The sequence below is a fragment of the Equus asinus genome, chromosome 21, assembly GCF_041296235.1.
Source record: "Equus asinus isolate D_3611 breed Donkey chromosome 21, EquAss-T2T_v2, whole genome shotgun sequence".
Classification (NCBI taxonomy): Eukaryota; Metazoa; Chordata; class Mammalia; order Perissodactyla; family Equidae; genus Equus; species Equus asinus.
The window spans coordinates 53,436,573-53,462,288 of record NC_091810.1 but is presented as its reverse complement, the minus strand read 5'-3'; the positions used below and the strand labels follow the sequence as shown (position 1 = coordinate 53,462,288).

General features: G+C 44.8%; 1 protein-coding gene across 1 annotated transcript in view; it reads left to right on the top strand.

The window, feature by feature from the left end:
• The window catches only part of LOC106838414 (zinc finger protein 502), a 73,905-nt gene that overhangs the window by 26,447 nt on the left and 21,742 nt on the right, over window positions 1-25,716 (top strand). Inside the window, exon 5 of the mRNA XM_070493623.1 lies at window positions 274-442. Within this exon, the coding sequence (XP_070349724.1) occupies window positions 274-442 (169 nt within the window). The remainder of the gene's footprint in view (window positions 1-273; window positions 443-25,716) is intronic.

Below are 25,716 nucleotides of genomic sequence, written 5' to 3'. Positions count from 1 at the left end.
AGCAAACAAATCTGAAAGGAGACGTCTCTGAAAGACTCCAGGGCAAGATTCCAGAGGGCTATGTTTTCGGGGAAGCCAGAGAAGCGGGGAGCAGGAGAGCAGAGCATTCTGAACAGCCTGCAGACAAGAAGGTGAGGAGAGACAAGCCAAGCTCCCACCAGGTCCCAGCAAAAGAGAAGAAACACCTCCCAGGAGAGAGGCCAGGATCATGGAATGCACAGGAGGTGCCTGCCACAGCGCCACCCTGGTGGCCCCCAGCAAAACTCTGTACAGTTGTACTGAGTGTGGCAAGGCCTTCGGCCAGAGCTCCACTCTCATTGTGCACCAGAGAATCCACACACGGGAGAAGCCATACAGGTGCGGGGAGTGTGGAAAGGCCTTCACACACAGCTCCCACCTGATCCGACATCAGAGGTTGCACACAGGGCAGAAGCCCTACATTGTGGCATGTGTGGCAAGGCCTTCAGCCAGAGCTCAAGCCTCATCGTGCACCAGGGTGTGCACACACGTAAGAAGTCATCCGTGAGCCCTGAATGCAGCAAGACCTTCAGCCGAAGCTCTCACCGCCTGGTGCATCGGTGGAGCCACACCAGCAAGAGGCCCTATGAGTGCCATGAGTGTGGCAAGGCCTTAACCGGCAGCTCCTACCTCCTGGGGCACCAGCACATCCACACGGGTGAGAAGCCCTATTGCTGCACAGTGTGAGAAAGCCTTTGGCCAGAGCTCCCACCTTATCTTTCATAAGCCCACTCCTGCCCAGAGGAAACACCAGCCAGCCTCCCTGGTCAGAGCCCAGTGTTGATGGGGTCAAGGTTTCAGGTCTGACACTGGATCCAACCAAGAGGAAGCTGAGCCCTTATCATCAATCCATCTCTGTGCCAGGTGCTGCCACATAAGGCTCAGGTGCTGCCAAATAAGGCTAAGGCAGGTTCCTGTGAGGGCCTCCATGGTCCTCAGAAACAAGACGCATACACATAAACAGAAATGATTGAAGGACCCTAGAAGACAAAACATGATAAAATGCTGAGGTGTGCGCAGAGAAAGAAAGATCCACGTGGAGGGGGGCATTGATGCGGCCTCATGGGCTGGCTCTGGGAGAACAGGTTGGCACTGGGTTGATGGGGAAAAACCCAGCGAGGGGACCAGAATAAGCAAAGGCCCAGGAATGAGTCTGAGTGGGCCTTAGTGAGGTGGATATGGGTCAGTGGGAGTGGCAAGCCTGAGATGCAAGTGGGGAGGTGGGAAGACTCCCCAGGTCAAAAGCCCTGATGTGTGGGTGCTGCAAACCAAAGCCAAGGTCTTTCCCTTAGGACTCGGCTTCCCATGCCAGTGTGACTCTGGGCGACCCACGAGGACTCTGAGCATCGCCTTCCTCAGCTGTCCAATGCAGGAGTTGGACCTGAGGGGCTTTGAGCTACCTTCTCACTCACCTGTGGTTTCAGGAGCTACAAAGCCTTTGTCAGAATGGGGAGTGACATAAGGGAGAGGGAGGTATGGGGAGGATGAAACTAGTGGTGTTTCAGGGTCGGCAGATAAGAAAGGAGACAGGGAGACTCCATGGGAGGCAGCCCCGCAACGTGTTACTTTTGATTAAGCTAGGGTGAGATGAATTTCTGGCAACTGCCACCCGACCAGCCCTGACTTGCCTCCTCCCCTTGTACCTCCCACTTCACTCTCCCTGTCTCCCCACTGCTCCACCTGTGGCCCACATCCAGGTGGACACAGCTGCCGTAGTCACTTCCCTGGCCAGTGTCTCAATGTAGGCCAAGGTATCTTGGTCTTCTCACCACTTAGCTCTGCTTTGTCCTTGTATCTGAAGCCAAACTCTTCTTTCTACTCCACTTTTGTCCAAGTGAAAAATTAACTTCCCCTCATTTTCACACCTGTAGTCCTTACCCAGGTCTTTGTCCAAGGCAACTGGCAGTTTTACACAGATGCCAAGTCTCATGCCAACCAGAGCCAAGGAGTTACACAGCCCGTTTCAGATGCTTGTTGTGTGAGCACACAGAATTAGCAGTGGCTCTGAGGAATGCCTGGGTTGGTGTGCTCACCGTATACCTCCACTGAGTAAAGACACCTCTCTAACAAGGGGAGGCACCCTGCTTCTTGCCTGAAGATGTAATGGGGAAGTATTTAGCAAGAAAGGTTTTTCTCCTACTTTGGATGGCCCCTAAAATTCCAACTGCCTGTGAAATGCCAAGCAGCTTGAGCCAACAGTCAAGCTCGTAACTGCAGTTCATCCCAGGCTTTCCCTGTCGTCAGAAGTCAGGCTGGTGACTGATCCCAGCGCCCCTGTCTTGCTTACTAGTGACTGAAAGGTAAAACATACCTTATGCTGGAGTTGACCTGGAAGTAAATAGCCAGAGATATTTCGGGAGTCAACCTTCTAGTTTTGTAAAATCTCTAAAACTGACCCTCTGGGATTTGGACTGTGGATCCATACCTACAGAGGACCAGCTCCTGAGTTATCTGGAAAGCTGATGCTGAACTAAAGGGCAACAACCAGCATTACTATACATACTGATGTGTACTGATTTCCTACTGTCATATTTTTCCTTTAGTCTGAAGGAATAAATCTCCTCTTGTATGAGTGGCAGATGGTTGAGAGGATTACTTTTTAAATTTTATACATACACATTTATCTGTATTTTTTTCTCTTTAAGGACAAGTCAGAGGAGGGGGAACAGGTTCTAAGACCAGGACCTCAGCCCTTAGCAGCCGGGTGCCTCTAGTTGAGAGAGAAGGCTGAGCTTTCGAAGAGACCCCCTCTAGGCATGTCCAATGTTCAAGGGTCTGAAATTCTGAGAGGCTCAGAGTCCTTAACCCACTGGACAGGATTTTATATTTCATCTTAAGTTCAGTCCACAGTTCTGGCTGTCAAGATCCCTTTTATTCATGATCCTGTCATCCTATGTATCTTCTCTGCTCGGGTTATTCCCAAAGTCAGCTAAAATTTGAGAGGATATGACATTCCAAATGTCAGTACTGCTCAGAGTGAGCCTTCTAAGCTCCCCAACTCACAGTACACTAAAATTCTACATTTTGACAATCACAAATCTTCAAAGCAGGTGGGATCTTGCAAAATTGTCCAGTGAGGAATTTCTTAATGAATTAAAATTTAATCAGCACCTTAGATATGGAGAGTTCCTGAGTTTCTGGTCAAAATGGAAGAGGAACTTGCATCTACCTCTTGGAACTAAAACATCTGACTGGAGACACAGTCAAAATGAAGAGAATAAAGCAACATACAAGCAGAAGTGACTGTGTGGATCCAGAATGCCAGCGTGAATAGTTCGTGAATTCTCACCCTCGTCCTAATATTTATGAGATGTCGGCCTAGGTGAGGGCAAGTGCACAAACATGGGGGTTAAACTGCCCCATCAACACTGGGCACTAACCCAAGCAGCTAGGCGAGCTTTCTCCCGGGCATGAGCTACCTCATGGAGAATAAGATGGGAGCTCTTCCAAAGGCTTTTCCACACTCGTCGCACTGATGGGGTTTCTCCCCAGTGTGGATCCTCTGATACACAATAAGGTACAAGCTACCACTGAAGGCTTTGCCACACTTCTTACACTCAAAGAGTTTCTCCCTTGTGTGGATCCTCTGATGGACAGTGAGGCCTGAACTCTGACTGAATGCTTTCCCACACTCGCCACATTCAAAGGTTTCTCCCCAGTGTGGATGCCCTGACGAATTAGGAGATTTGAGCTCTGGCTGAAGGTCTTCTCACATTCCCGGCATTCATAGGGTTTCTCACCACTCTGGATCCTCAGAGATCGTACGAGGTGTGATTTCTGACTGAAGCCTTTCCCTGGTGTGGATTCTCTGGTGCACGATGAGGTTTGCACTTGGACCAAAGGCTTTTCCACACTCCTTACATAAAGGGTTTCTCTCCTAGGTAATCTGCCCTCCTTCCTTGTCAAGGGCACTTCTGTCTCTGAGGGTAACACACCTGGAAACTTCCTTCTTGCTCTGGGCCCTGCCTGGCTCCCCTGCTGCCTCTCTGCACTCCCCTTCCCTCCTAGGGCTTCGTGAAGCCTGGCTGCCACAGGGCAACACGCTGAAGCCTCTCACAGCTGTGACTTGTGTTCTGACTTCTGAAACTAGCTCCTTCTCCTCCTCCCTGTGGACTCTCGAATGTAAAATACTTTTTGAGCCTAGATTAAAGCAGTTCTCAAATTCTTTACCTTTCTGGCTCTCCTTCTCTGGGGAGATTTCTGCATCCTTGACTTCTGCTGGCTTTAAGTTTCTGGTCCTTGTCCTCAACGTCTCCCTGGCAGGACTTCCCTGATGAATTTTCAAACTGTCATCCCAGTTTCTGAATGCTCCAATCCTGCAATCTTGGGGCTCATTATTCTGAAATTCTCTGGAGGTGATTCTGTGTACCTCTGTTTCTTCTGACACTTTCTGCTTTAGAACCAACTCTTCAATCTCAGATTTGACCTCATAATCTAACAAAAGATACAGAAAATAGAAAAATGTCATCTGTTTCCTATGGCAGAGACAAAACATCCTCAAGTGATACTAACAGATACTGTAGACATTCACAACATTCACACGTCTATAAAACAGCTACACTCCTAATGTGGCCACAGAAGAAAGTCAGCAGGCAGCCAGGAGGGAGGGGGAGAGGCAGCAGGGTCTGCATTAACACAGAAGGCAACAAAGGCTCTGGCGGGTCAGAAAGACCTCCTGATTTTTGGCAGGGAACAGGCCAGATTCTGGGACTTCTCACGCCTCTCCTTGTCCGTGTTCTTCTGTTTCTGAGCCAAGCTGCACCACAGAGCTGGGCACCTTCGGGAGTGCCGCTTGGTTCTCAAACAGCCAGCTGGAGCTCAGGAAGCTGACCTGTACTATAAGGAATTTAAGATGTAAAGACCTGGGGGAAGTACTCACACTTCTGCTGGAAATGACCTTGGAAAGGGAGGCTGGGCCTGTAAGTGGCAGCAATGGGACAAAGGTCATATCCTTTCCGGGCTTTTTCCCTCCTTCCCCTTTTTTCTCTTCCCATTTCTTCGCTTATACATTCTTTCCCACCCCTCACCTCTCTTCCTTTCTGCTTTCCCTCTTTTCGTCCCCCATTTTTTTCTTCCTTGCCACTTGTAATTCTTTCCATTCCTCCTCTAATCTCCATTTGTACTTTAAAACTTTCCTCTCTTGTTCCTGCTTTGGAATAAACTCTCATAACCTCTCATTCTCTCTGCCATAACCGCTAGGGTCAGCCCTACACTTGTTGAAGAGAACCTCTCACCTACTCAGCAATTTGTTCTGGTTTGGGGAGCCTCACAATTGGGGGAGACTTCCAAATGTAGGTTAAGGTATCCTCCTGAGCACAAAGACAATGCAGAAAGTGAGTTCTCAGGACCATGAAGATGTACTAGAAAATGTAGAGGGGAAGGGGCCTTAGGGCTCCATGCTCACAAATTCCTGAGGCTGCAGACCCTCCCTAGCACTGAGGGTCAGCAGAGACCCCAGTGGCTCTGCAGAGCCAGGCAACCCTGAAGGGTGAGGGTGACAGGGGCCGCACCCAGGCCATCCCCATCAGGCTCCAGCTTCGTGTTCCAAGAGGCTTTCAGAGCAGGTGCTAAGTAGGGCCCACATGAGGAGCAGCTGGCAGCAAACAGACGCAGAAACTCTGGGCTCAATCCCAGAGCTGTTGCCTCTGGCTTCTGTCCACTAGCCCTTTCCCAAAGATAAGCAGATTTTTTGGGAGTGCCCTGTGGGAACTAGAAGCTAAACCCTGGAGGAGAGATGACAGGGTCAGAGGACAGGAAGGGGGTACCATATTGCCTTTAATCCGCACAGCTAGGAGCATCTGGGACTAAGAGGAGGGCTGGTGTTCTCCTTTCATTGCAGGTTAGCAACTGCATGGGGTGTGGTGAAGTGGTCTGCCCACACTCTGCAGCATGCAGACGGCAGAGCTGGGCCCAGAGCCCAGGTCTCCCCCTGCCTGTGGATCTTTACAGTAACATCCTCAGACTTCCATCACATGGCTGTTCCCACTTACCAGCACCCTCAGACTTCCCGGCACCCCCCTTCGCCCATGTCTGCTCCCTGACTGTCAGGTAGGGGCCATGTCAGCCACTGAGCCTCAGAAAGGATCCATTCCTCTGGAAGTATGGGGCTTGAGGAAAAAAATCCTAGAGTTGTCCTGTCTCTGAAGCTATGGAGGGTTGTAACATCAAGGAGTAAAAAATGGAGACCAGACCTTATTTACAGAGTCAGAAGCTCTTATCCTCTCTTCCCCAGGGAATGGTGAGGATGGGAAGGAGGGCAAGACACGTCTCTCAGGTATGCTCTGGATTAACAAAAAAAGGTATTAGCTAGCTAAGAGCTGCCTGTACCTCAGGAACTCAAAACCAAGTGGGGTGACAGTTATGTAAAGAGATAATTAAAGTATAAGTCAAACTGAGATAAGGGAAGGCTGGTGAGGGCAAGACTGCTTACAGCTCAGGAGGACATGAGAGCAATTGCTGAAGGCTTCCTGAGGGAGGTGGCATTTGAGTTGGGTTTTGAAAGGAGGTGGGATTTCAAAGGGTAGAGAGCTTGGACACGGCATTCCAGGTAAACGAAGCAAGATGGGCAAAGACACAATGGTGGGAAAGCAGAGTGTATTGGGGGAAGACCGTCAGTGTCATTTGGGGTACAGTGGGAGACAAAGCTGGAGCGGTCAGAGTCAAATCAGGCGGGGCCTGGAACGTCAGACCAAGGCCTTCAAACTCTATTTAAAAGGTCTGGAATTTGCACAGGGCAAGTTCCCCCTGGTGTCTGAACAACAGAGAGCCCAGAGATTTCTGTTGGTTCTTTAGGGCGTCTTAGGCCATTCTTCATCTCCTGCAACTAAACTGCTGCCCTGACCTCCTGAGAACAGGCCTGTCTGGAGATGACCACTTGTCACCCTGGCCTGGGTCTTGACCTGGCACCAGGCATCCCTGTTTTCCTCCTCCTCCTTTACTGTCCCAGGTCCTGCCTCTAGGAAAAGGGTCTCCCTCACTGCAATGATTGTTACCATACCTCTCGCTCTGGTGAGGACCGACCCTGGGGAACCTCCTGAACTTCACTGGTCCTGGACAGGCAGAGAGTGGTCACCTAAGGAGAAAGACATCAGAAACCATTGGTGACAAAGAGAAATGCCTGGCCAACGGCCCCCAGGGCTCTGGGTCCAGCTAACCAACATGCTCATAAGAGCTATGCCCTGAATGTCAAGTTCAAAGAAAAGAGTCTGTAGCTGAAACCAGGGTAGTTTGCCAAAAACTTGCTTAGCAGAAGCTCCCCTTCCTTTTTATTCACTCTGGCAATTGTTCATAAATTCCGGTGTATAAGATCCAGGGCTGCTCTGGTGAAAGCATGAGCAGCAGGCCCAGAGTCTACCCGCTTAGCTACCTGACAGTCTTGCTAGGAGGTCCCAAAGTCACCTCTGCAGATCCCTGCTGGACTTGGTTAACTCTCTAGTCGCTTCTAGCCCTCATTTTCTAGGACTGCTAGAAATATTTAAAAACAAAAACCCTGGTTCTAGGATGACAGAGCTCTCTGCACATCTTCTCTGATAATACACACTAGCTGGCCTGACAGGCAGACAGCCCCAAGAACGGCAGACAGGGATTTTCCTCTCTTCCTCTCCATCGAGGGGGCCTGGTTTGGCTCCTGGCCCCAGTGCCTAGCAGGGCCAAGGGACAGGTGACTGTGGGAAGCTGACACTGTCAGTGTTTCTAGAGAAGCGGCTGATGAGGGAGGCTAGGGGGAGAAATCAGAACATTGTAGGAAGGAATTCATACTGGCTCTCAAATTTCTGAATATCTGGCAAATATTAAGAAAAACACAAGAAAAAAGGGACAAGTTTTCCCATCAATTCCCCCACTTTGCTTTTCAAGCTGATGCCAGCGATGGCTTTATGTTCAGTGTCTATTTGGTCAGGAGACTTATCACGTTCCCCCCAGGGTGACGACAGGCCTCACATGGTGAGAGTTCTGTGGCATGTGAAGACTAACGTGATGAGGGAGAATGAAGCTTCTGGCAAGAGGTCCTGTTTGAGGGCAGTTCTCAAAGGAGTAGGTATCTCCGTTCCTGGCCAAAGCCAAATCTCCCCCCTGAGCTCTGGATCCATCCTCCAGGTGCCCCAGAAAACTCCACTGTCCCCCGCTCCCCCCTGCACCGCCAGCCTCTCACTCTCTCCTGAGTCCTTCCCCGCTGCCTGTAAGCATGCTCAAATCTCACTGACTCTAAAAACCACCCTCCCTTGACATTTGCTTCTCCCATCCTCAGGCCTCAGCTCTTTTCCTCTCTTCTCATCCAGACCTTGGAAAAGACTAATTTGTACTTCATCTTTCAGGCCCTCCTCAATCCACTGCCAACTGTCTGTAGTCCCAACTGTTCTACAGAAATGATTCAAATGCCATCCTAACTGTCAAGGCTAAACGTCATTTCTCAGTCCTCTCCTTATTTGACTCTTATGTAGGATGTAAACCATTATAATCCCCGTAAACTGCTTTACTGACTTCCATACCCTTGAATGACAATGTCCCAAGGACTCCATCTGAACTCATTTTTTCCCTTACTCTAGCTCTTGCTAAGGTAGAGGTTAGACTCAGAACTTTAGGGGCCAGGCAGGGAATGTAAAGGAGTAAAACAAGCAGGACTATATAAAACAACAGTGAGGAGTGAGGAGTGAGATGAACTGGAGCGTGCATGCCCATCTGGGGGAGCACCTGCTGCTTGCTCGAGTCCAATGCCTTACGGGAATGTGAGCCAAGATTTCCCAGCCTTTCAAGAAACACCACAAATCTAGATTTTTACGTAGCATCTAATGATGAAAGGCAGGCAACTAATTTAACTTTTTAATAGATATAGTTATTACCCCTATTACACAGATGAGGATACTGTTATTCTTTTCTTTTCTTTTTTTGCTACAGAAGATTCACCCTGAACTAACATCCATAGCCAATCCTCCTCGTTTTTTGCTTGAGGAAGATTAGCCCTGAGCTAACATCTGTACCAATTGTTCTCTATATTTTGTATGTGGGATGCCTCCACAGCGTGGGTGATGAGTGGAGCAGGTCTGCACCCAAGATCCAAACCCACAAACCTGGGCAATCAAAGCCGAGTGCGCAGATCATTTGGCTATGCGCCTGACCCGTAATTTAATTTTTTAAAAAAACAGTATAGGACAAATAAAGCACATTAGTGAGTCCGATCTGACCCATAAGCCTCAAGTTTGTGATCTCTGCCCCAAGCTCTGTCATTCACTCTCATGGTCACAACCATCACCTGTTAGTTTATGACTTCCAAATTTTACATCTGATCAACTTTTTCCCTAGCCCCAAAGACATCTACACATGTTCAAAGTTGAGCTGATCATCATTCTCCTAAAAAATACGGCTGTTCTTTCTTTTTTTCTTTTTGTGAGGAAGATTGTCCCTGAGCTAACATCTGCGGCCATCTTCCTCCATTTTGTATGTGGGACGCCTGCCACAGCATGGCTTGATGAGTGGTGTGTAGGTCTGCACCCAGGATCCAAACACACGAACCCAAAACCTTGCCTCGAAGCAGAGAGTGCAAACTTAACCGCTAGCCACCAGGCCGGCCCCTAGCTGTTCCTTTTCTGTTTTGTTTTCATCTCGGTAAACAATACTATCACCGATCCTGTCACAAACCAGAAAGGTGAGATTCTTACCTTCTCTCCCTCCCTTACGCTTCAGTGGCAATTCCTCTGTGACACAGCCTGAAAGGAACCACACAGCCTGGGCTCCCATCCTGGCTCTGCCATTTACTAGCTATTTGACCTTAGGCAGATTAACCTCTCTGAGCCTTCGTTCTTCTTAAGGGAATAATAATACGTAGTATCCACATCATAGAGTTATAGTAAGGATTAAATGAAGCAAGCGTTTAGAACAGCGTGTGGCACACACTAAGCTATACACAGGCATTTACTATTGTTTACCTTTTTAATACTCCTTAAATCTACCCCTCTGACTAGTGCTGTAGTTCAGACTCCCCCACTCTGTCAGATCAGTGCGACCATCCTCTGACTGCCAACTCCACTACGCTCCTCCTGCCCCACCCCGATTTCTAGGCCCCAGTTCACCCCCAATGACAAACCCTTCAAGAAGCCTACAAAACACTTTCCTCCTCAAATCAAGCGCACATGAAGCCCCAGCGCTGGGGGCCGCGGGGTCTCCTGCCCGTCCCTCCCGCCCACCGCAGACCCCGGCCCGCTGCGCCGACTGGAAGCCCGCTCGGCCCCGGCGCGGCGTCCTGGCCTCCTCCAGTCCAGTCTCGTTCGCTTGCCAGGCCTCCGGGGCGCCCCGGCCCGACAGGCCCGGAAAACACCACGTTGGCGACTCGCGGAGCCTCAAGCTGGACCCCTCACTCTCAGGATTTACCGGAGATGGGCTGGCCGGAAGTGGGGCTGGAGAGCCTCTGGGGACCCCAGGGGCCGACCGCTCTAGGAATCTCGGAGGGCTTCTGATCTCGACTCCTCCCTGCATCGGTCGCCCATATTTGAATGGAAGCATCACGCTGGTCTATGCCAATTTAAAATCTACAGTGTTGTCAATTGTATCTCAATAAAGCTGGGGAAAAAATCTGCCCTGTGTTTGGGAGTGGGAGAGCAATCTGCCATCTATCGGGAGAAGACAGAGAGCGTAGAAAAAAATTAAAGGTCTTAAGGACTGACATGTCTCACCCTATCTTTTACATAGTGAAAACACCTCTTTACAGCTCCCTTTTTGGGGATGTACTTATAGACGCCTTCCAACATGGCAGAAGATTCAGGTTGCCTCCCAAAACAATGCCCTTCGACGCACTGGAGTGGGTCGAAGGGGTTTGGGTAGGACAGTGAAGCTATTACAAGGATTCTTGACTTAAATAAAAAACAAATCCAGACTGGGGCCAGCTGGTTGTGCAGTGGTTAAGTTTGTGCATTCCGCTTCAGGGGCCTGGGGTTCGCTGGCCCGGATCCCAGGCACAGACCTACACACTGCTTATCAAGCCATGCTGTGGCAGGTGTCCTACATATAAAATGGAGGAAGATGGGCACAGATGTTAGCTCAAGCCAATCTTCCTCAGCAAAAAGAGGAATTGGCAGCATGTGTTAGCTCAGGGCTAATCTTCCTGGAGTGGGGGGGAAAAATCCAGATTTAGATAAGGAGAGACTATTCAAAAGGACATTGCAATTGGGGAAAAGGTACTATGGTTGCCACAAAATTGGGGTTCTCTGCCCAATGAGCATAAACAAGCCAATTAATTACAGCATCAGCCTTTGGGAAAAGAGATCAGCTTTATTATGTGAGATGGATCTGCAGGGAGAATGGTGAGTGTGTACCCTTGGATCTGTCTCTCTGATGAGTATTTGGGACAAAATTTAAGAGGTTAGGGAGAACAGGCTGACACATGGAAATGCTGGTGGGACAGGTTTTGACTGGTGGGCTTCAAGCATTTATGGTAAGGTTTTAAATATTTATGACAAGGTTCTAAACATTTATGATGAGGTCCTAAACTTTTGTGATAGCGTTCTAAACATTTTTGATGAGGTGGGGAAGGAACTTTAACATCAGGTCTTCCTGAATGAGGGACCCCTCAATTCTGATGAGTCCGACTTTCAAGTTCTGCTCGTGTCCCAGCCCTTGGGTTCCATGGGAAAGAGGATCTTTGGTTCCTCAGTCATTTCAGGTCACAATTTCTTCTTTTGTGCATGCCCTGGCTACATGACTTTGCAGATTTTCTGAAAGGCAATTCTTAATCACTCTGTTGATGAGATGGGGTCAGTTGAACTGGTCCTGGGGGGCCTGTGGTTGCACTATTGCAATAGAGAGAATTCTTGAACCATAAGATCTGCAAACATCTCAAAGGTCAGGCAAAAAGGAATTTTCTTTTATAGTTGAGAATAAACAAGGCTGGAAAGAACTTGTGTGACAGAATGCATGAGCATGTGTCACAATTGGCCTAATGATCAGGAATGTCTTTTTTTCATATCAGCTGATTCTCAGGAGGAGCTATTATAAGAAGGCGGGGTTGTTCCACATTCTGTTGCTGGCACAGACTGAGGATAGTTCAAAATGTCTAACTAAAGTTTGGTCAAATCAAGTTAGCAGATATTTTGTCCACATTGGTTAGTGGGTACAAACAGTTCAGCTAATCACTTATGAAGCAAAGAATTCAGAGGGCCTCTGTCTGGTCTTGTCATTGGTAAGCAAGGAGGGGCATCTGTGAGTCTTATCTAAGTCGTATGAGGAAGGGTGGCCTTCGCATGCCAGTAAGTCATTTCCTGGAACAATAAGAGTGGGAGAATTTCTTTTTTTTTTTAAAGATTGGCACCTGAGCTTTGCCGATCTTTTTTTTTTCTTCTCCCCAAAGCCCCCCAGCACATAGTCGCACATTTTAGTAGTGGGTCCTTCTAGTTATGGCATGTGGGACGCTGCCTCAGCATGGCCTGACAGTGGTGCCATGTCTGCACCCAGGAACCAAACCAGCGAAACCCTGGGCAGCTGAAGCGGAGTGCATGAACTTAACCACTCAGCCATGGGGCTGGCCCTAAGAATTTCTTAATTGTCACTATTTTCCAGGAGCAGAGGTTCAGGCAAAGTTTAACACTGTCAGACTCTTGGAGAAAACCAGATTATTCTGTGTTGGTTGAGAGACTGAATATACAGACAATGGCCAGACCATAAAAACAGTTCATAAAAATAGAACTCTGACCCAAAATTGGCAGCATGCAGCCCAGCAAACCAACTCATTATCTACAGTAACCAGCCCAGGAAGCCAGCCTACTGTCTACAAATCAAACTTGTGAGATGTCAGACCACCATCTCTAGCAAACAGTCCAGAAAGCCAAACAATAACCTATGTAACAATCGGCCCCAAATGACCAGAACTTGACTAATAACTTATAGCATTCTTAATTGTTGTCCCTGCTTCCAACTTAGGACCAACCAAAGAAAGCCAAATATGAACCCCTAACCAATCACATAGGATGTGATGAGGATTTTAGGCTGGTTACTTTTAAAACTGCAGATGAGAAGCAGGCTCCGAGGACTGGAATTTTGCTTGCTCTTTGAGAGACATTTGCATTTGTGAAGGAAGGGGGGATGACCTTGTAGGGACCTGAAATTGGCCACCCCAGGATATGTCTCTTTGGCATCGGGATTGTTTGGGGCTGATTGCTTTTGATAAACTGGGACAGGCAAGGAGGCTCTGGGGAGTGGAACTTGCCCTTGTTGGGACACATTTACATTTGTAAGGTAAATCTCTATCTGTAAAAGGCGCCTCCCTCTCTGTACCAGGAAGAAGAAGAGAGATGACCTTATCCCTAGAAACTCTTAATGGGGAAGGCAAGAACTTAAGGTGGTTGCTGTCTGGCAATCTCATGTAACTGGTTTAGGGTGGTGACATCTAACCTTTCTAACCTTTACTTAATCCGATTTGATTCTTATCTAAAAGTTGTGGGACCACCAATGGCCAGACCCCACCTGCACTGATACCATTTTAACTTTTTTCCATGTTCTTTCCTTTGTCTTGGTAAAGAGATGACTTACATACCCATGCCTTATAAAATTAGCCCTAACCCTCAACTCGGGGCAGCAGCAGGAGCTCTGACTGCCCGTGGGTCCTGTCCCCACACACCAGCTCTGCCTGCCCATGGGTCCTGTCCCCATGCCAGCGGGGGCAGCAGAAGCTCTGCCTGCCCATGGGTTCTGTCCCCATGCTATTCTATACTATTCTCTAAATAAAAGAGCACTACTGCCAGATCTTGAGAGTCTAAGAAATCTTTCTTTCGACTCCTCGGCTCACCGACCCCGCATCAGGATGCATCACTTCTAGTCAGCCTAATGTTTCCCCATACCAACAGACTTCAATCAGGGCATACTTGAAGCCTTTCCATTTTTCCACTATGAAGCTTTCCCACTCTCCTGCCTGCCTTTGAGTCTCGGCCCAATGCCAGTGACGGTGGCTGTCTCCCTCGCTATAGCAAAATGTGAATAAATGGACTTCGTTTTCATTTGATTGCTATTCATTTATTTCTATGTGGCATGTAAAGGAGAAATATTAGATCAAAAAGAAAACATCCAAACCTGATCTTATTGTTTATCACAACTCTTAGTGCAAATGCCTTTTAAAACTGTTGTGTGATAGGTTCAAGGAAATACCTAGAGAGTTGGAAGATATATGAGTTATCCTCAGAATTAAATTATGAAATGATCACTTAGTTGAGTAGAGCAGAGCCTATGCTTGGTTAATGTAGCTCAAATAGCCAAGATTTGTCAGAGAGTCTCTTGCCCAGGTCAGGGCATCTTCTCCTCTAACCAATTGACCTAAGTAGCTGGGCCCCTTGACTGGCATATCTATAGAGTAGGAACCAATTCATCAGCCTTCATAGCTTGAGACCCTCATCATGGAGATCATCTACCTCACTTATGTAGTTCCAGGTTCACCAGGCAATTTGTTTTCTCATTCAGCTCTATGTATAAGTTTAAGATTAAGTTAGTCTGAGAATAAGAAATAACAGTGGCATAAAAATGTAGAAATCTATTTATCTCGTTCTGGAAAGCTCAAAGGTAGGCAACTCAAAGTTGACATAGCAGCTCTGTTCCACAAAGACCTCAAGGAAATAAGTATCAAAACTGACTTTAGTGGAGCCATTTTAAAACGGAGTCTGGCGGGGGGGCCAGCCCGGTGATGCAGCGGTTAAGTGCGCACATTCTGCTTCCGTGGCCCCGGGTTTGACGGTTCGGATCCCAGGTGCGAACATGGCATTGTTTGGCAAGCCATGCTGTGGCAGGCATCCGCATCCCACATATAAAGTAGAGGAAGATGGGCACGTATGTTAGCTCAGGGCCAGTCTTCCTCAGCAAAAAGAGGAGGATTGGCAGCAGTTAGCTCAGGGCTAATCTTCCTCAAAAAATAAATAAATAAAATGGAGTCGGAGCTGCCTTTCCAGAGAGATTGCCATGCTATCTTGAACCTTGGACTGCACAAAACCTTTGGACTGGGCCAAAATGACAATTGTTTTACAAGCAATTGTTTGAGATGTCAGCAGCAGAATGGACCTTCTGATCACAAAGACCGATGATTGTGGACTTTCTGAAGATAGAATCAATAGTCCATCAATGTTTAGCCAAGACTAGCTCTCTGCCTTCAACTTCAATTAAAACTCTCTGTAATACAGCCTTCCTTCTTTGCCTTTAAAAACCCCTGACTTTTACTCCCTGGCAGGACAGTATTTGGGTTTCTACCTGCATCTGTGCTCCCTGAATTGCAATTCTTTGATCCCTAGTAAAAGCTTTGCCACTTAACCTGGTTTCTGTTTTTGTGGGTTGACATGAGCTTCCTCAAGCTCTCCACTTCACTAAACCTAAGATATGACACTTATCCTCATTGTTCAAGCTACTGGGCGCTATGGACTGAATTGTGTCCCTCCCAAATTCGTATATTGAAGTCCCAACCCCCAGTCTGGTGGTATCTGGAGACAGAGCCTTTGGGAAGTAAGCAGCTTTAGATAAGGTCATGATGGGATTAGTGCCCTTATAAAAAGAGACACCTGAGAGCTTGTTTCTCTCTCCAGCCACAGGAGAACACAAGGAGAAGGCCACAGTCTACAAGCCAGGAAGGGGGCTCTCACCAGAACCCGACCATGCTGGCCCCCTGATCTCCGACTTCCAGCCTCCAGAACTGCAAGAAAATAAATTTCTGTTGTTTAAGCCAGCCAGTCTGTGGTATTTTGTGAGGGCAGCCTGAGCTGACTAAGACCGTGGGCGTGGACTGCTGACTGCCCAGAGAGACCACCAAAACAACCAACTGATCAAGCCAAGCCAAGTCTGTTGTTTCTGCAGGAAGGGAAACCACGGCTGTGACAGTCTTGATTTAGGAAGGGAAGATCAAAGGCAGGATATTTTTAAGCTTTGGTGTGGAGGAGGTTTAAAACTAGAGGGGATCTGGGGCTGGCCCCGTGGCCGAGTGGTTAAGTTCGCGTGCTCCGCTGCAGGCGGCCCAGTCTTTTGTTGGTTCGAATCCTGGGCGCGGACATGGCACTGCTCATCAGACCACGCTGAGGCAGCGTCCCACATGCCACAACGAGAAGGACCCACAATGAAGAATATACAACTATGTACCAGGGGGCTTTGGGGAGAAAAAGGAAAAAAATAAAATAAAAAAATCTTAAAAAAAAAAAAAAAACTAGAGGGGATCTGATTGGGATTGAATGAGAGGGCCTGACTGGGATTGGGCAAAACTTTGTGATATAAAAGATTAGGGTCAGTGGACACAACTAAGATCCTTGAATAGAAAACATTTGATTGATGAGCCCAGTTGAGTGAACTACTGTTCTGAGAAGGGGGCTCTTTATCCTGATTAGGGATAGTTGACTAGTCTATTTGTCAGGTAAATGGATTTTCAAGAATTTCCTGAATTAAACCATAAAGTTATTTGCAACTTTTATCTTCCAGGGCAAATATTCCCTGAAAAGGTAAAATTGTACTGTTGAATGTTGAGTTTAGTATTTAGCATAAAATAGTAAAGTCATGTTAATGGAGACAGTAAGCTGTGTGACTATAGATCAGAGATCACCAAATTTTTTCTGTAAAGAGCCAAATAGTAAATATTTTAGGCTTTGCAGGCTCAGAGGCAAAATTGAGGGTAATATGTAGGTCCTTAAACACAAGAGAGAAAACAAATTTCCACAAAGTTTTTATTGATTAAATTAAAACTATAATAATAAGTACACTTTTTTCTTACAGAAATGTGCTTATGAAAAGAATGGAATTCTTTATTGGGGATAACAATTTACTTCATTGGGGCTCAAAGTTAGTGTTTCCTATCATCAAAATCCAATACAAATATTCATCTGTAAATGCTAATCTATAATGAGATTGTTACATATTTTATCTTTGAAATTGTCTTCACATAGAAAGTGAAAGGAAGAATACAAATTTAAAATAAGAGGTTTAATTCTGCCTGTTGAAAATGAGGAAGTGATTTGCCTCCCCTCCTTTTTCTCAGAGCATTTACCTTAGGAAACTTGTAAGTACTCTCTCCTCTCTTTGAAATCTAAATAAATCCTTTTGAAGACTATGTAGGCTTTTGCCAGCTGGCCTCTTGTCAGCTTTATGACCCAGGAATGTCTTCCTTAAGGACCTGGGAGCCATCTCTTCGAAATGCAAACACCAAGGGAGATAGTGCCCCTGTCTCCCAATTTCTGTGGGAGGGTAGGAGCCTAACTTCATGGACATCTTGCTCCAAAATGCAAAACTACCTCCTGTCATAAAGAGATGAGTTTGTTTTTCCTCCTGATAAAGCCAATTAGTTAACAGAGATGGTCACCCCAATTACCATGATAAATTTAGGACAAACTATGTGTGACAAAAGGTGCTGTCAAGTCTTCTTACTTGAGGACTAGTTATTGAAAACATGTATGTAATGGATTGTATCTGCTTGGCTATAGAAAAGGGTGAGATTTCTTTCTGTCTTTGCAATCTCAGTCGATTTCCTGTGATACACTTTACTTTCTGGTTTCATGCTTATTCAATAATCAAGTATTTTCTTTCTCTACTGCCTTTGTGGAGAGGATTTCTGGGTTGGGAGAAAATTTTGTTTTCAGTTATATTTCCTCAGCAAAATCTAGGTGGAAGCTCCTCAATTAGCAACTTAAATGGGTTTGGAAATACAGAAATTTCCTTTGCACTTGCATTGAGGTCTGGTCTGAAAACCACTTCTGGAACTGTAATGTGAACTCAAAAACCATATCTATAGTAAATTTGGGTGGGAATGGAGATTTTGCTTCTTGTTTTAACTTTTTTAATAGCCAAGAAAGCACGTAAAGCAGGTTGACATTGCTTGTGATACAAACAATGTCAGTTGTTGAAATGATTTTACTACAGGGTAAGTTTCATATTAAACACTTTTTGCCTTTTAATTTTAGGTTGAATTAAGAAACATTATGAAATCTATAGCAAAAACTAATTTCCAAAGCCATTCACTTTTTATAATAGTGGCTGAAGGTCGTTCTTATTCAGAAAAAAATTGAGTATTAGCCCTGAGCTCAAAAAAAAATCACAATAAAACTTTACCACTGCTAAGCCATTGAACTGGTATGTGAAAGGGCAAGTCGCAATATTCAACTTTTATTTCTGACATAAATTCATGGAACTGACAATGAGTAAGTCAACAAGAGCAAATGAAGTCCACTGTTGACACTATTGGTTCAACAACACATTTCAAGTATTTCCACAAAGTACTTGCTAATGATTAACCATGGATTTTAAACATCTTACATTTTCACAAGCTTTATAAGTTTGTCCAACTACGCCTTCTGCTTCACACATATTTTTGCCATCACATGTAACATTCCTAACAGATTCCCCTTTAGGTTGTACTGAATTAGTGTTTTCTCAGTTTCTTTGGAAATAGTTTTGCCTGTAGCTGTTACACAGACTATTCATTAAGGCTAATTCTTCAGTCACCTCAAACTTAGCACTGACTTCTAGAACAACAACTGAGCAGTGCATTAGTATCATGTGTGTCAGGTCATCAAGAGCCTGGGAAAATCATTCAAAATCATTTGCCTTGTTTGTTTGCTAGTAATTAAAAAAATAGAGATATAATTCATATATCATAAAACTCACCCAGTGACTGTTAGTATGTCACAAAGTTGTGCAACCATCACTACTATCTTATTCCAGAACCTTTTCATTATCCTGAAAAGAAACTCTGCACCCATTAGCAGCTACTCACCGTTCCCCTCTCTGCACAGCCCTAGGGCAACCACTAACCTACTCTGTCTCTGTAGATTTGCCTATTCTAGACATTTTGTATAAATCGAATCACACAATATTTGTCTTTTGTGTCTGGCTTCTTTCACTTAGCATAATGTGTCCACGGTTTCTCCATGTTGTACCATGAATCAGTACTTCATTCCTTCTCATGGCTGAATAATATTCCATCGTATGGTCATATCACATTTTGTTTATTTATCAGTTGATGGACATTGGGTTTCTTCTACTTTTTGTCTATTACGAATAATTTTTTTTACTTAACAATGTTTTTTATCATCTAAAAATCTAGTAAATATTCAAGTTTTTATCTGATTGTCTCGTTGTTGTTGTTTTTAGTTTGTTTGAATCAGGGTCCAAATAAGGTCCATACATCACAATTACTTGCTGTCTCTTTCTTCCCTCTCCTAGTCTTTTCCTTGCAGTTTATTAATTGAAGAAACTGGGTCATTTGTCCAGCAGGGTTTTCCACAGCCTGGATTTTGTTGGCTGCACCCCTAAAGTGATGTTTAACATATTCTTCTGTTCCCTGTATTTGCTGTCAATTGGTAATTAGATCTAAAGTCTTGATCAGATTTAGGCAGTGTTTTAACTTCCGTCAGGTGGCGTTTAACGCATGGTTAGCTCTTTTTGTGATATTAGCAGTCACTGATGATCACCGCTTAGATTCAATATGTCATAAGCAGTTGCAAAATGGTGATATTATAATTCTTTTCTTCTTCACTTATTAGCTAGAATTCTTTGACAAAGGGAAACTTCCTCTCATCAACTATTTCGTTACCCTGAGGTTCATTTCATATAAGAAGGGTAGGATAAATGCATGATTTTTTGGTCAGTATTTGCCAGTTTTCAAAATGATGAGTTTGATCCTTCAGATGGACATTAAATTTTTTCTTTTTTAAATGCCATTATGAACTCATACATTTAAACATACATGATAACCTATTGCGATTGTCATTCTTATTGATGCATGAATAATTCTACTATGAACATTCATGTACAAGTTTTTGTGCAAACGTATGTTTTGAATTCTCCTGGGTAGATGCCCAGGAGTGGAATTGCTGGGTCATTTCCTTGTGTTTTAATTGACTATTGATCTTGCTCCCAATGTCCTCAACTCTTTCAGCAACTATTTTCCCCCTAAAACTAAAGTCTTAAATAAGTTTAATTTCTTTGCCTGCTGCAATCAAATATGATTGAATTAACTCACCACAGGTAAATAGCTTTCCTTGTTTGACTAATAAACGAGCCACTCGGAAGCTTACTTTGATTGAAGCCTCATTTTTATTTTTGTGAAAAAATCCTGACATGATAAGATACAGCATTTAAAGTTTTCTAACTTTTCTGAATGTTGTCTTCCCATAAGTTGGGAATATTGTTACGATTCTTAGTCTGGTTATATCAACATATATTGTATTCTTGCACAGCTATCATGCTGTTGTATAGTAAATGCAATGTTTCCCATCTAATTTGATAATAATCCACACACACTCCACCATGCCTTAGAAGTATGGCATTCCAAAGCCACTTTATTCCTTGTTTCTTGTCTTGACATGATAGGTTGCATTGGAAATGGAATGGACTGGAATAGAGCAAGAAGTTGTGGTCTCACTGCAATTTGTAGTGGGCTAGCAACAATGCAATGTAAAGAGAATGCTCCCTATGGTATCTGTTACAATGACTCAGTTCTGCTGATGTAGAGAAAAGCAGCCATCACACTATGTAAAGGAATGATTGAATTAACAGGCTGTGTTACAATCAAACTTTATTTATGGACACAAATTTGAGTTTTATGTAATTTTCAAATGTCACAACGTGTTATTCTTTTTTTTTTTTTAAGTTTTCCCCCCAACCATTTAAAAATGTGAAAACCATACTTAGTCGTGATCAGTGCAAAACAGCTGGTGAGCTGGATTTGGGATTTGGCTTGCTGGCCTTGGTTTGCTAACCCCTGAAGCAAGCAAATGCTGAGGTTATTTACTTTCTAGGCAAGGAAACACACACCAGTTAAGAAATTCTCTGGCTAGTGCCCTGAGGGGTTTTCTGTGTTAGAAAAGTGGGGCTTCATGGTGGTTATGCTAATTAAGCTTGCATCCTGGATGGGACTGAATGAGTCCATAAATCCGTACACCACTAGTTAAAACAATCCCCACTGTTCATTGGTCAGGAAGGATCTTCACTGAGGGGGGGTGAAGGTCTATGTTGGTGTGTTGCAGTCCCTCAAAGTTCCTGGACATTCATAGCTTTGACCGGAGGATGAGCAAAGTTCATGGTTCTTTATCAGCTTCAGCCGCAGTGAAACACAGCAGTCGGCATTGCGTTATCTCCTAGCTGAACGCTATTGCAAATGGAAAGTTTAGAGAATGGTTTCAGCCTTGAGAAATGGACAGTCCGACTCAAAATGGTTTAATCAGTAAGGAAATGTTTTGGCTCAGGTTAATGGATAACCAAAGCTGGAGTGGGCTTCAGGGTCAGCTCAGGCTAGCAGCTCGGCTCTGTTTCACTTTGAATGCCTTATTCTGCCCTCCTCTGAGTACTGGCTTCATCCCCAGGCACAGACGAAGATGGTTACAGTGTTTTGGTTCTCACATCCACTCAAAACTTTGTCCCCAGGCAGGGAGAACTGCTTCTGGAAGCTCACTCAGAATGCTGAAAATCTTTCCCAAGAGCCTCCTTTCTCTCCCCCAGCCCCCAGTAGATCATATGTCCTGGATAGATTACAAAAAGGGCTATACACTCTTCCAATCTCCATACACACGCCTCTTTGCAATGTGATTTGAGCTCCTCCCACTAAGTGGTGGAGTCTTTTTCTCTCCCCCTTGAACCTGGGCTCAGAAGGTGAGTTGTTTTGGCCAATGAAACATTAGCAAACTTGTTGCAAGCAGAGGCTTAAAAAAGTGTTTGCACATTGGAGCTTGCCCTCTTTTGCTGCTCTTTAGGACTCTGAGAGTGCCATGCGAAGAGGCCCAGGATAGATTACTGGAGGAGGAGAGACCATATGGAGCAGAGACAAGCCATCCGAGATGAGATCCCCCCTCCACCTATCAGCCTACCAGGCCTCAAGGCGTGCAGATGAGGCCCTCCCAAACAACCCACCCGGGGCAGCTCAGACTAGGAAAACTACTTAGATGACCCACAGATATGAGAAGTAATAAATGTTCATTGTTCTGGGCCATTAAGTTTTGGAGTGATGTGTTAAGGAGCAAAAGCGAACTGATATATGCCCATTCTGGAGGCAATCACAGGCAAGGGGAATTGTATTACTCTTCAGTGAGTCAAGAGACTCTCTTGGAGTTGGGTTAGCATCTATTTCCATGACATCCATGGCTGCATAGAAGAGGGGTGGATACCTAAACAAAACAGATTTTTGACAGCAAGTAAAAGGGGAGAAAATGCATGCTGAGTTCGACACCTAATAATATCTACCAGATATACTCTACACCAAACTTTATGTTGCTTCTCTATATAAGAAAGAAAACTAAGCTACCATTAAAGGGACATCTCATAGGAAGCAACATATATTTCCGTACAGGGGGTGTGTCATAGAGCCTGCTTTGGGAGACTAGCTGAGTTACCAAAACTTGAATTTCACTGAAGCAGGGGTCAACAGACTTTTTTGGTAAAGAATCAGTAAATATTTTGGATTTTGTGAGCCATATGATCTCTGTCACAACCGCTCAGCTCTGTCATGTAGTGTGACAGCAGCCATAGACAAAAAGTAAGAGAATAGGCATGGCTTGTTTCAATAAAACTATTAAAAAAACCAAGCAGTGGGCTTGTCACTGAGCCCAACCGCAAGTTGGTCCTTTTGCCCAGAGCTGCTTGCGCCAATAGAACAAGACGGGGCTAGGAATAGCAGAGCAGAAACCAATGAATGGAGGAGGCAGAGCTCATGCTCCAAAATATCTTCTCCCCAAGGGAAGGTGAGCAGGGTTCTTATGAGGTGTGAAGGGGGAGCGGTCTCCACATCATCGCTTGGGGTGGGGGCATGCACGGATCTTCCCTTCTTGCACGCCACACCTTTTGCACGTTTCCTTTTGCGTACGGCACCCCATCAGCATCTTGAACCTTTCTGGTTTGGACCAGTTCTGCAGTTTGACCATCTGGGAATGTTCTGTCTTAGTTCCTATAAGCAAGTACAACTTAGAAACAAAGCATCAGACATGGAAAATGTTTTAGGGACTTCCCTGGGTGACAGGCTGGATTGCCAGCCGTTCTAGGAGAGAAGCAACATGCAATGCTGTGCAGTGTGTATTTCATGTAATGAGCTGCCACTGAACATGTACATCTGTGTTATACATTTCACGTATTTTTTTTGGAGGGGAAACCTGAGTTAACAGCAATTGTAATTCACGGAGAGAAGCAATAATCCACTATTATGTATTGGGCACTACATGTACCCTGATGTGAGAAGAAAGGTGTGTTAACATCTTTCAGAGAGAAACTTACAACTCTGTGCCCTGTTTTCTTTACATATCCTGCTGAGGGGAATTAAAGTTAGGTGTATTTCTGTCTCATGTAGAGAAGCAGCATATATCTTTGTGGAATATATAGTCCTTAAACTTTCTTGGAAAGAATGCTGAACTATCAAGAATTATATTTCACTCAGAGAAGCAATCATTTTTTCTGTGCATTGTTAACAACGCTCAATTACCCAAAAGTTAGGTTAAGCATGTATTTAGGCCATAAGCAAAGCAGGAACCCAAAGAAAAAGAAAAAAATTTAAAAGAATTTAATATTTCAAAAAAATGCATTGAGGGGCCAGCCTGGGGCATGGTGGTTAAGTTTGCCTGCTCTGCTTTGGGGGCCCAGGGTCTGCAGGTTCAGATCCTGGGCGCAGACCTATGCACCACTTATCAAGCCATGCTGTGGTGGCATCCCACACATAAAGTAGAGGAAGATTGGCACAGATGTTAGCTCAGGATCAATCTTCCTCGCCAAAAAAAAAAAAAAAAAGCATTGAAGTGGGAGAAAATTCAAAACTTGATTGAATTCCTTAAATTTATGGTTATTATTTTTTAATTTTGTGTTGAGGTTTGGGTGACTCATCATATTTTTTAATTTTTAGTGCCTCAAAAGATCCTCTAAATCTTGCACTGACTGTGTATTCTATGTTGTCTACTTGGGAAGGAGAGCTGAGTTACTAGCAAGGGTATCTCACTAACATGAATAATATATACATTTCTAATCAGTGTGTTCTTCATATAATGTGCTTTGATTAAAAAAAAAACCCTTGGTTTCCAATAATTGCATCTAACAATGAGGGGAAATTCACCTCTGTGGACTGTATATTTCCTGTAATCTGGAAATCTGGATTGAAAAGCTGAATTACTATTAGTTTTATCTTCCCTAGCGATAAAACTTTCAGGTCTGTAGACTATACTTTTTCATATAATCTCCTTTGGGGAAGTGAATCAGTTGGGAAGGCATTTGACTGCATATTAAACCACCCAACTATGGTAGATGGTCCAAAAGAGATTAATTTTTCTTTTCTATTTTTTTTTAAAGATTTTATTTCTCCTTTTTCTCTCCAAAGCCTCCTGGTACATAGTTGTATATTCTTAGTTGTGGGTCCTTCTAGTTGTGGCATGTGGGATGCCGCCTCAGCATGGCTTGATGAGCGGTGCCATGTCCGCACCCAGGATTTGAACTGGTGAAACACAGGGCTGCCGCAGCGGAGCACACAAACTTAACCACTCGGCCACGGGGCCAGCCCCTAATTTTTCTTTTTTATCACTTAGTACAGTGTCCAGGGTGGGCAGTCCAGGGCTGGTGTAGTAACTCAAAAACCAAGATCCATCTTTATTCTAGTCATGCCATTCTTATAATGTGGTTAGCATCATTATGCTTGCACCTCATGGTGACAAGATGGCTGCTGCATCATCTGCATCATCTGCTGCTCATAACTCTTCCAAGATGGAAGGAGTGCAAAGGACGAAAAACATTTTCCAAGTGAGTCTGTTCTTTTTAATTAGGAAAACAGCAGTGTTCCTGGAAGCTCCACTCATAAGCCTTCCATTTTTATCTCTTAGGCCAGAACTGTGTCATATGGCCAGCTGTAAGTGCAGGGGAACTTGAGAAATCTGGGCACAGTGCCACGTTGAACAGAAGTTTGGTTTGGTGCGTAAGGGGGATGAGGCGAATGGATATTTCATGGGCAACTTGTAGTGTTTGTCATTATACCCTTGCTAAAATGGTAATCACTGGATCTGAAATTCATGTATGTAGTTCTGGCCCCCTTAGAGATAGTGTAAGGAAAAAAGAGAAAATCTAGACAAGGACAATTGAAATGACGGGAAGGGAAGGGAAATGGTCTGTTGTAGCCTACAAAGGGCACTGGGTTTGAAGTTCAAAGGTCTGGCCTTCTGGCCTGATTCTTTAAGGTACAATCTGTGTGATATTGGTTGAGTCAATTTTTCCAAGCCTGTTTTCCTTGTCTATAAAACAGGCACAGAGTGTCAGAAAGGGAGAAATGCATATTGGGTAAACAAAGTTGCATCTTGCATAGAAAACCTACTGACATCTTTGTGGCATATACTTCATGTAATCTCTCTGGGGGGGAGGGGTTAAACATGATTTTCCAGGAGTTTCTATTTCCCAAAGGGAAGTAACATTCATCTCTGTAGAGTGTGTACTTTAGGTAATCTGGGGGAAGAAAGATGACTTTTCAGTACTTTTTTCTCTCTTATATAAGCAATATACATCTATGTGGAGTAACTACTTCATGTAACTTATTGGAACATAAACTGTTACCAGCTCGTATCTCCTATGACTCTGGAAGTATCTGCCACAAGATGACTGAATTTGAAACTCTCCCTTTCATATTCTTGATGTTCCTCAAAAGTTCCATGATTTTTAGTGGTCTATTTCTATTTAGAGATGAGACTTTAGATGGATCAGTATCAGTAATGAAATTGGAGTTCCTCAGCTCAAGAAAGAATTCTGATTCTGGTAGTT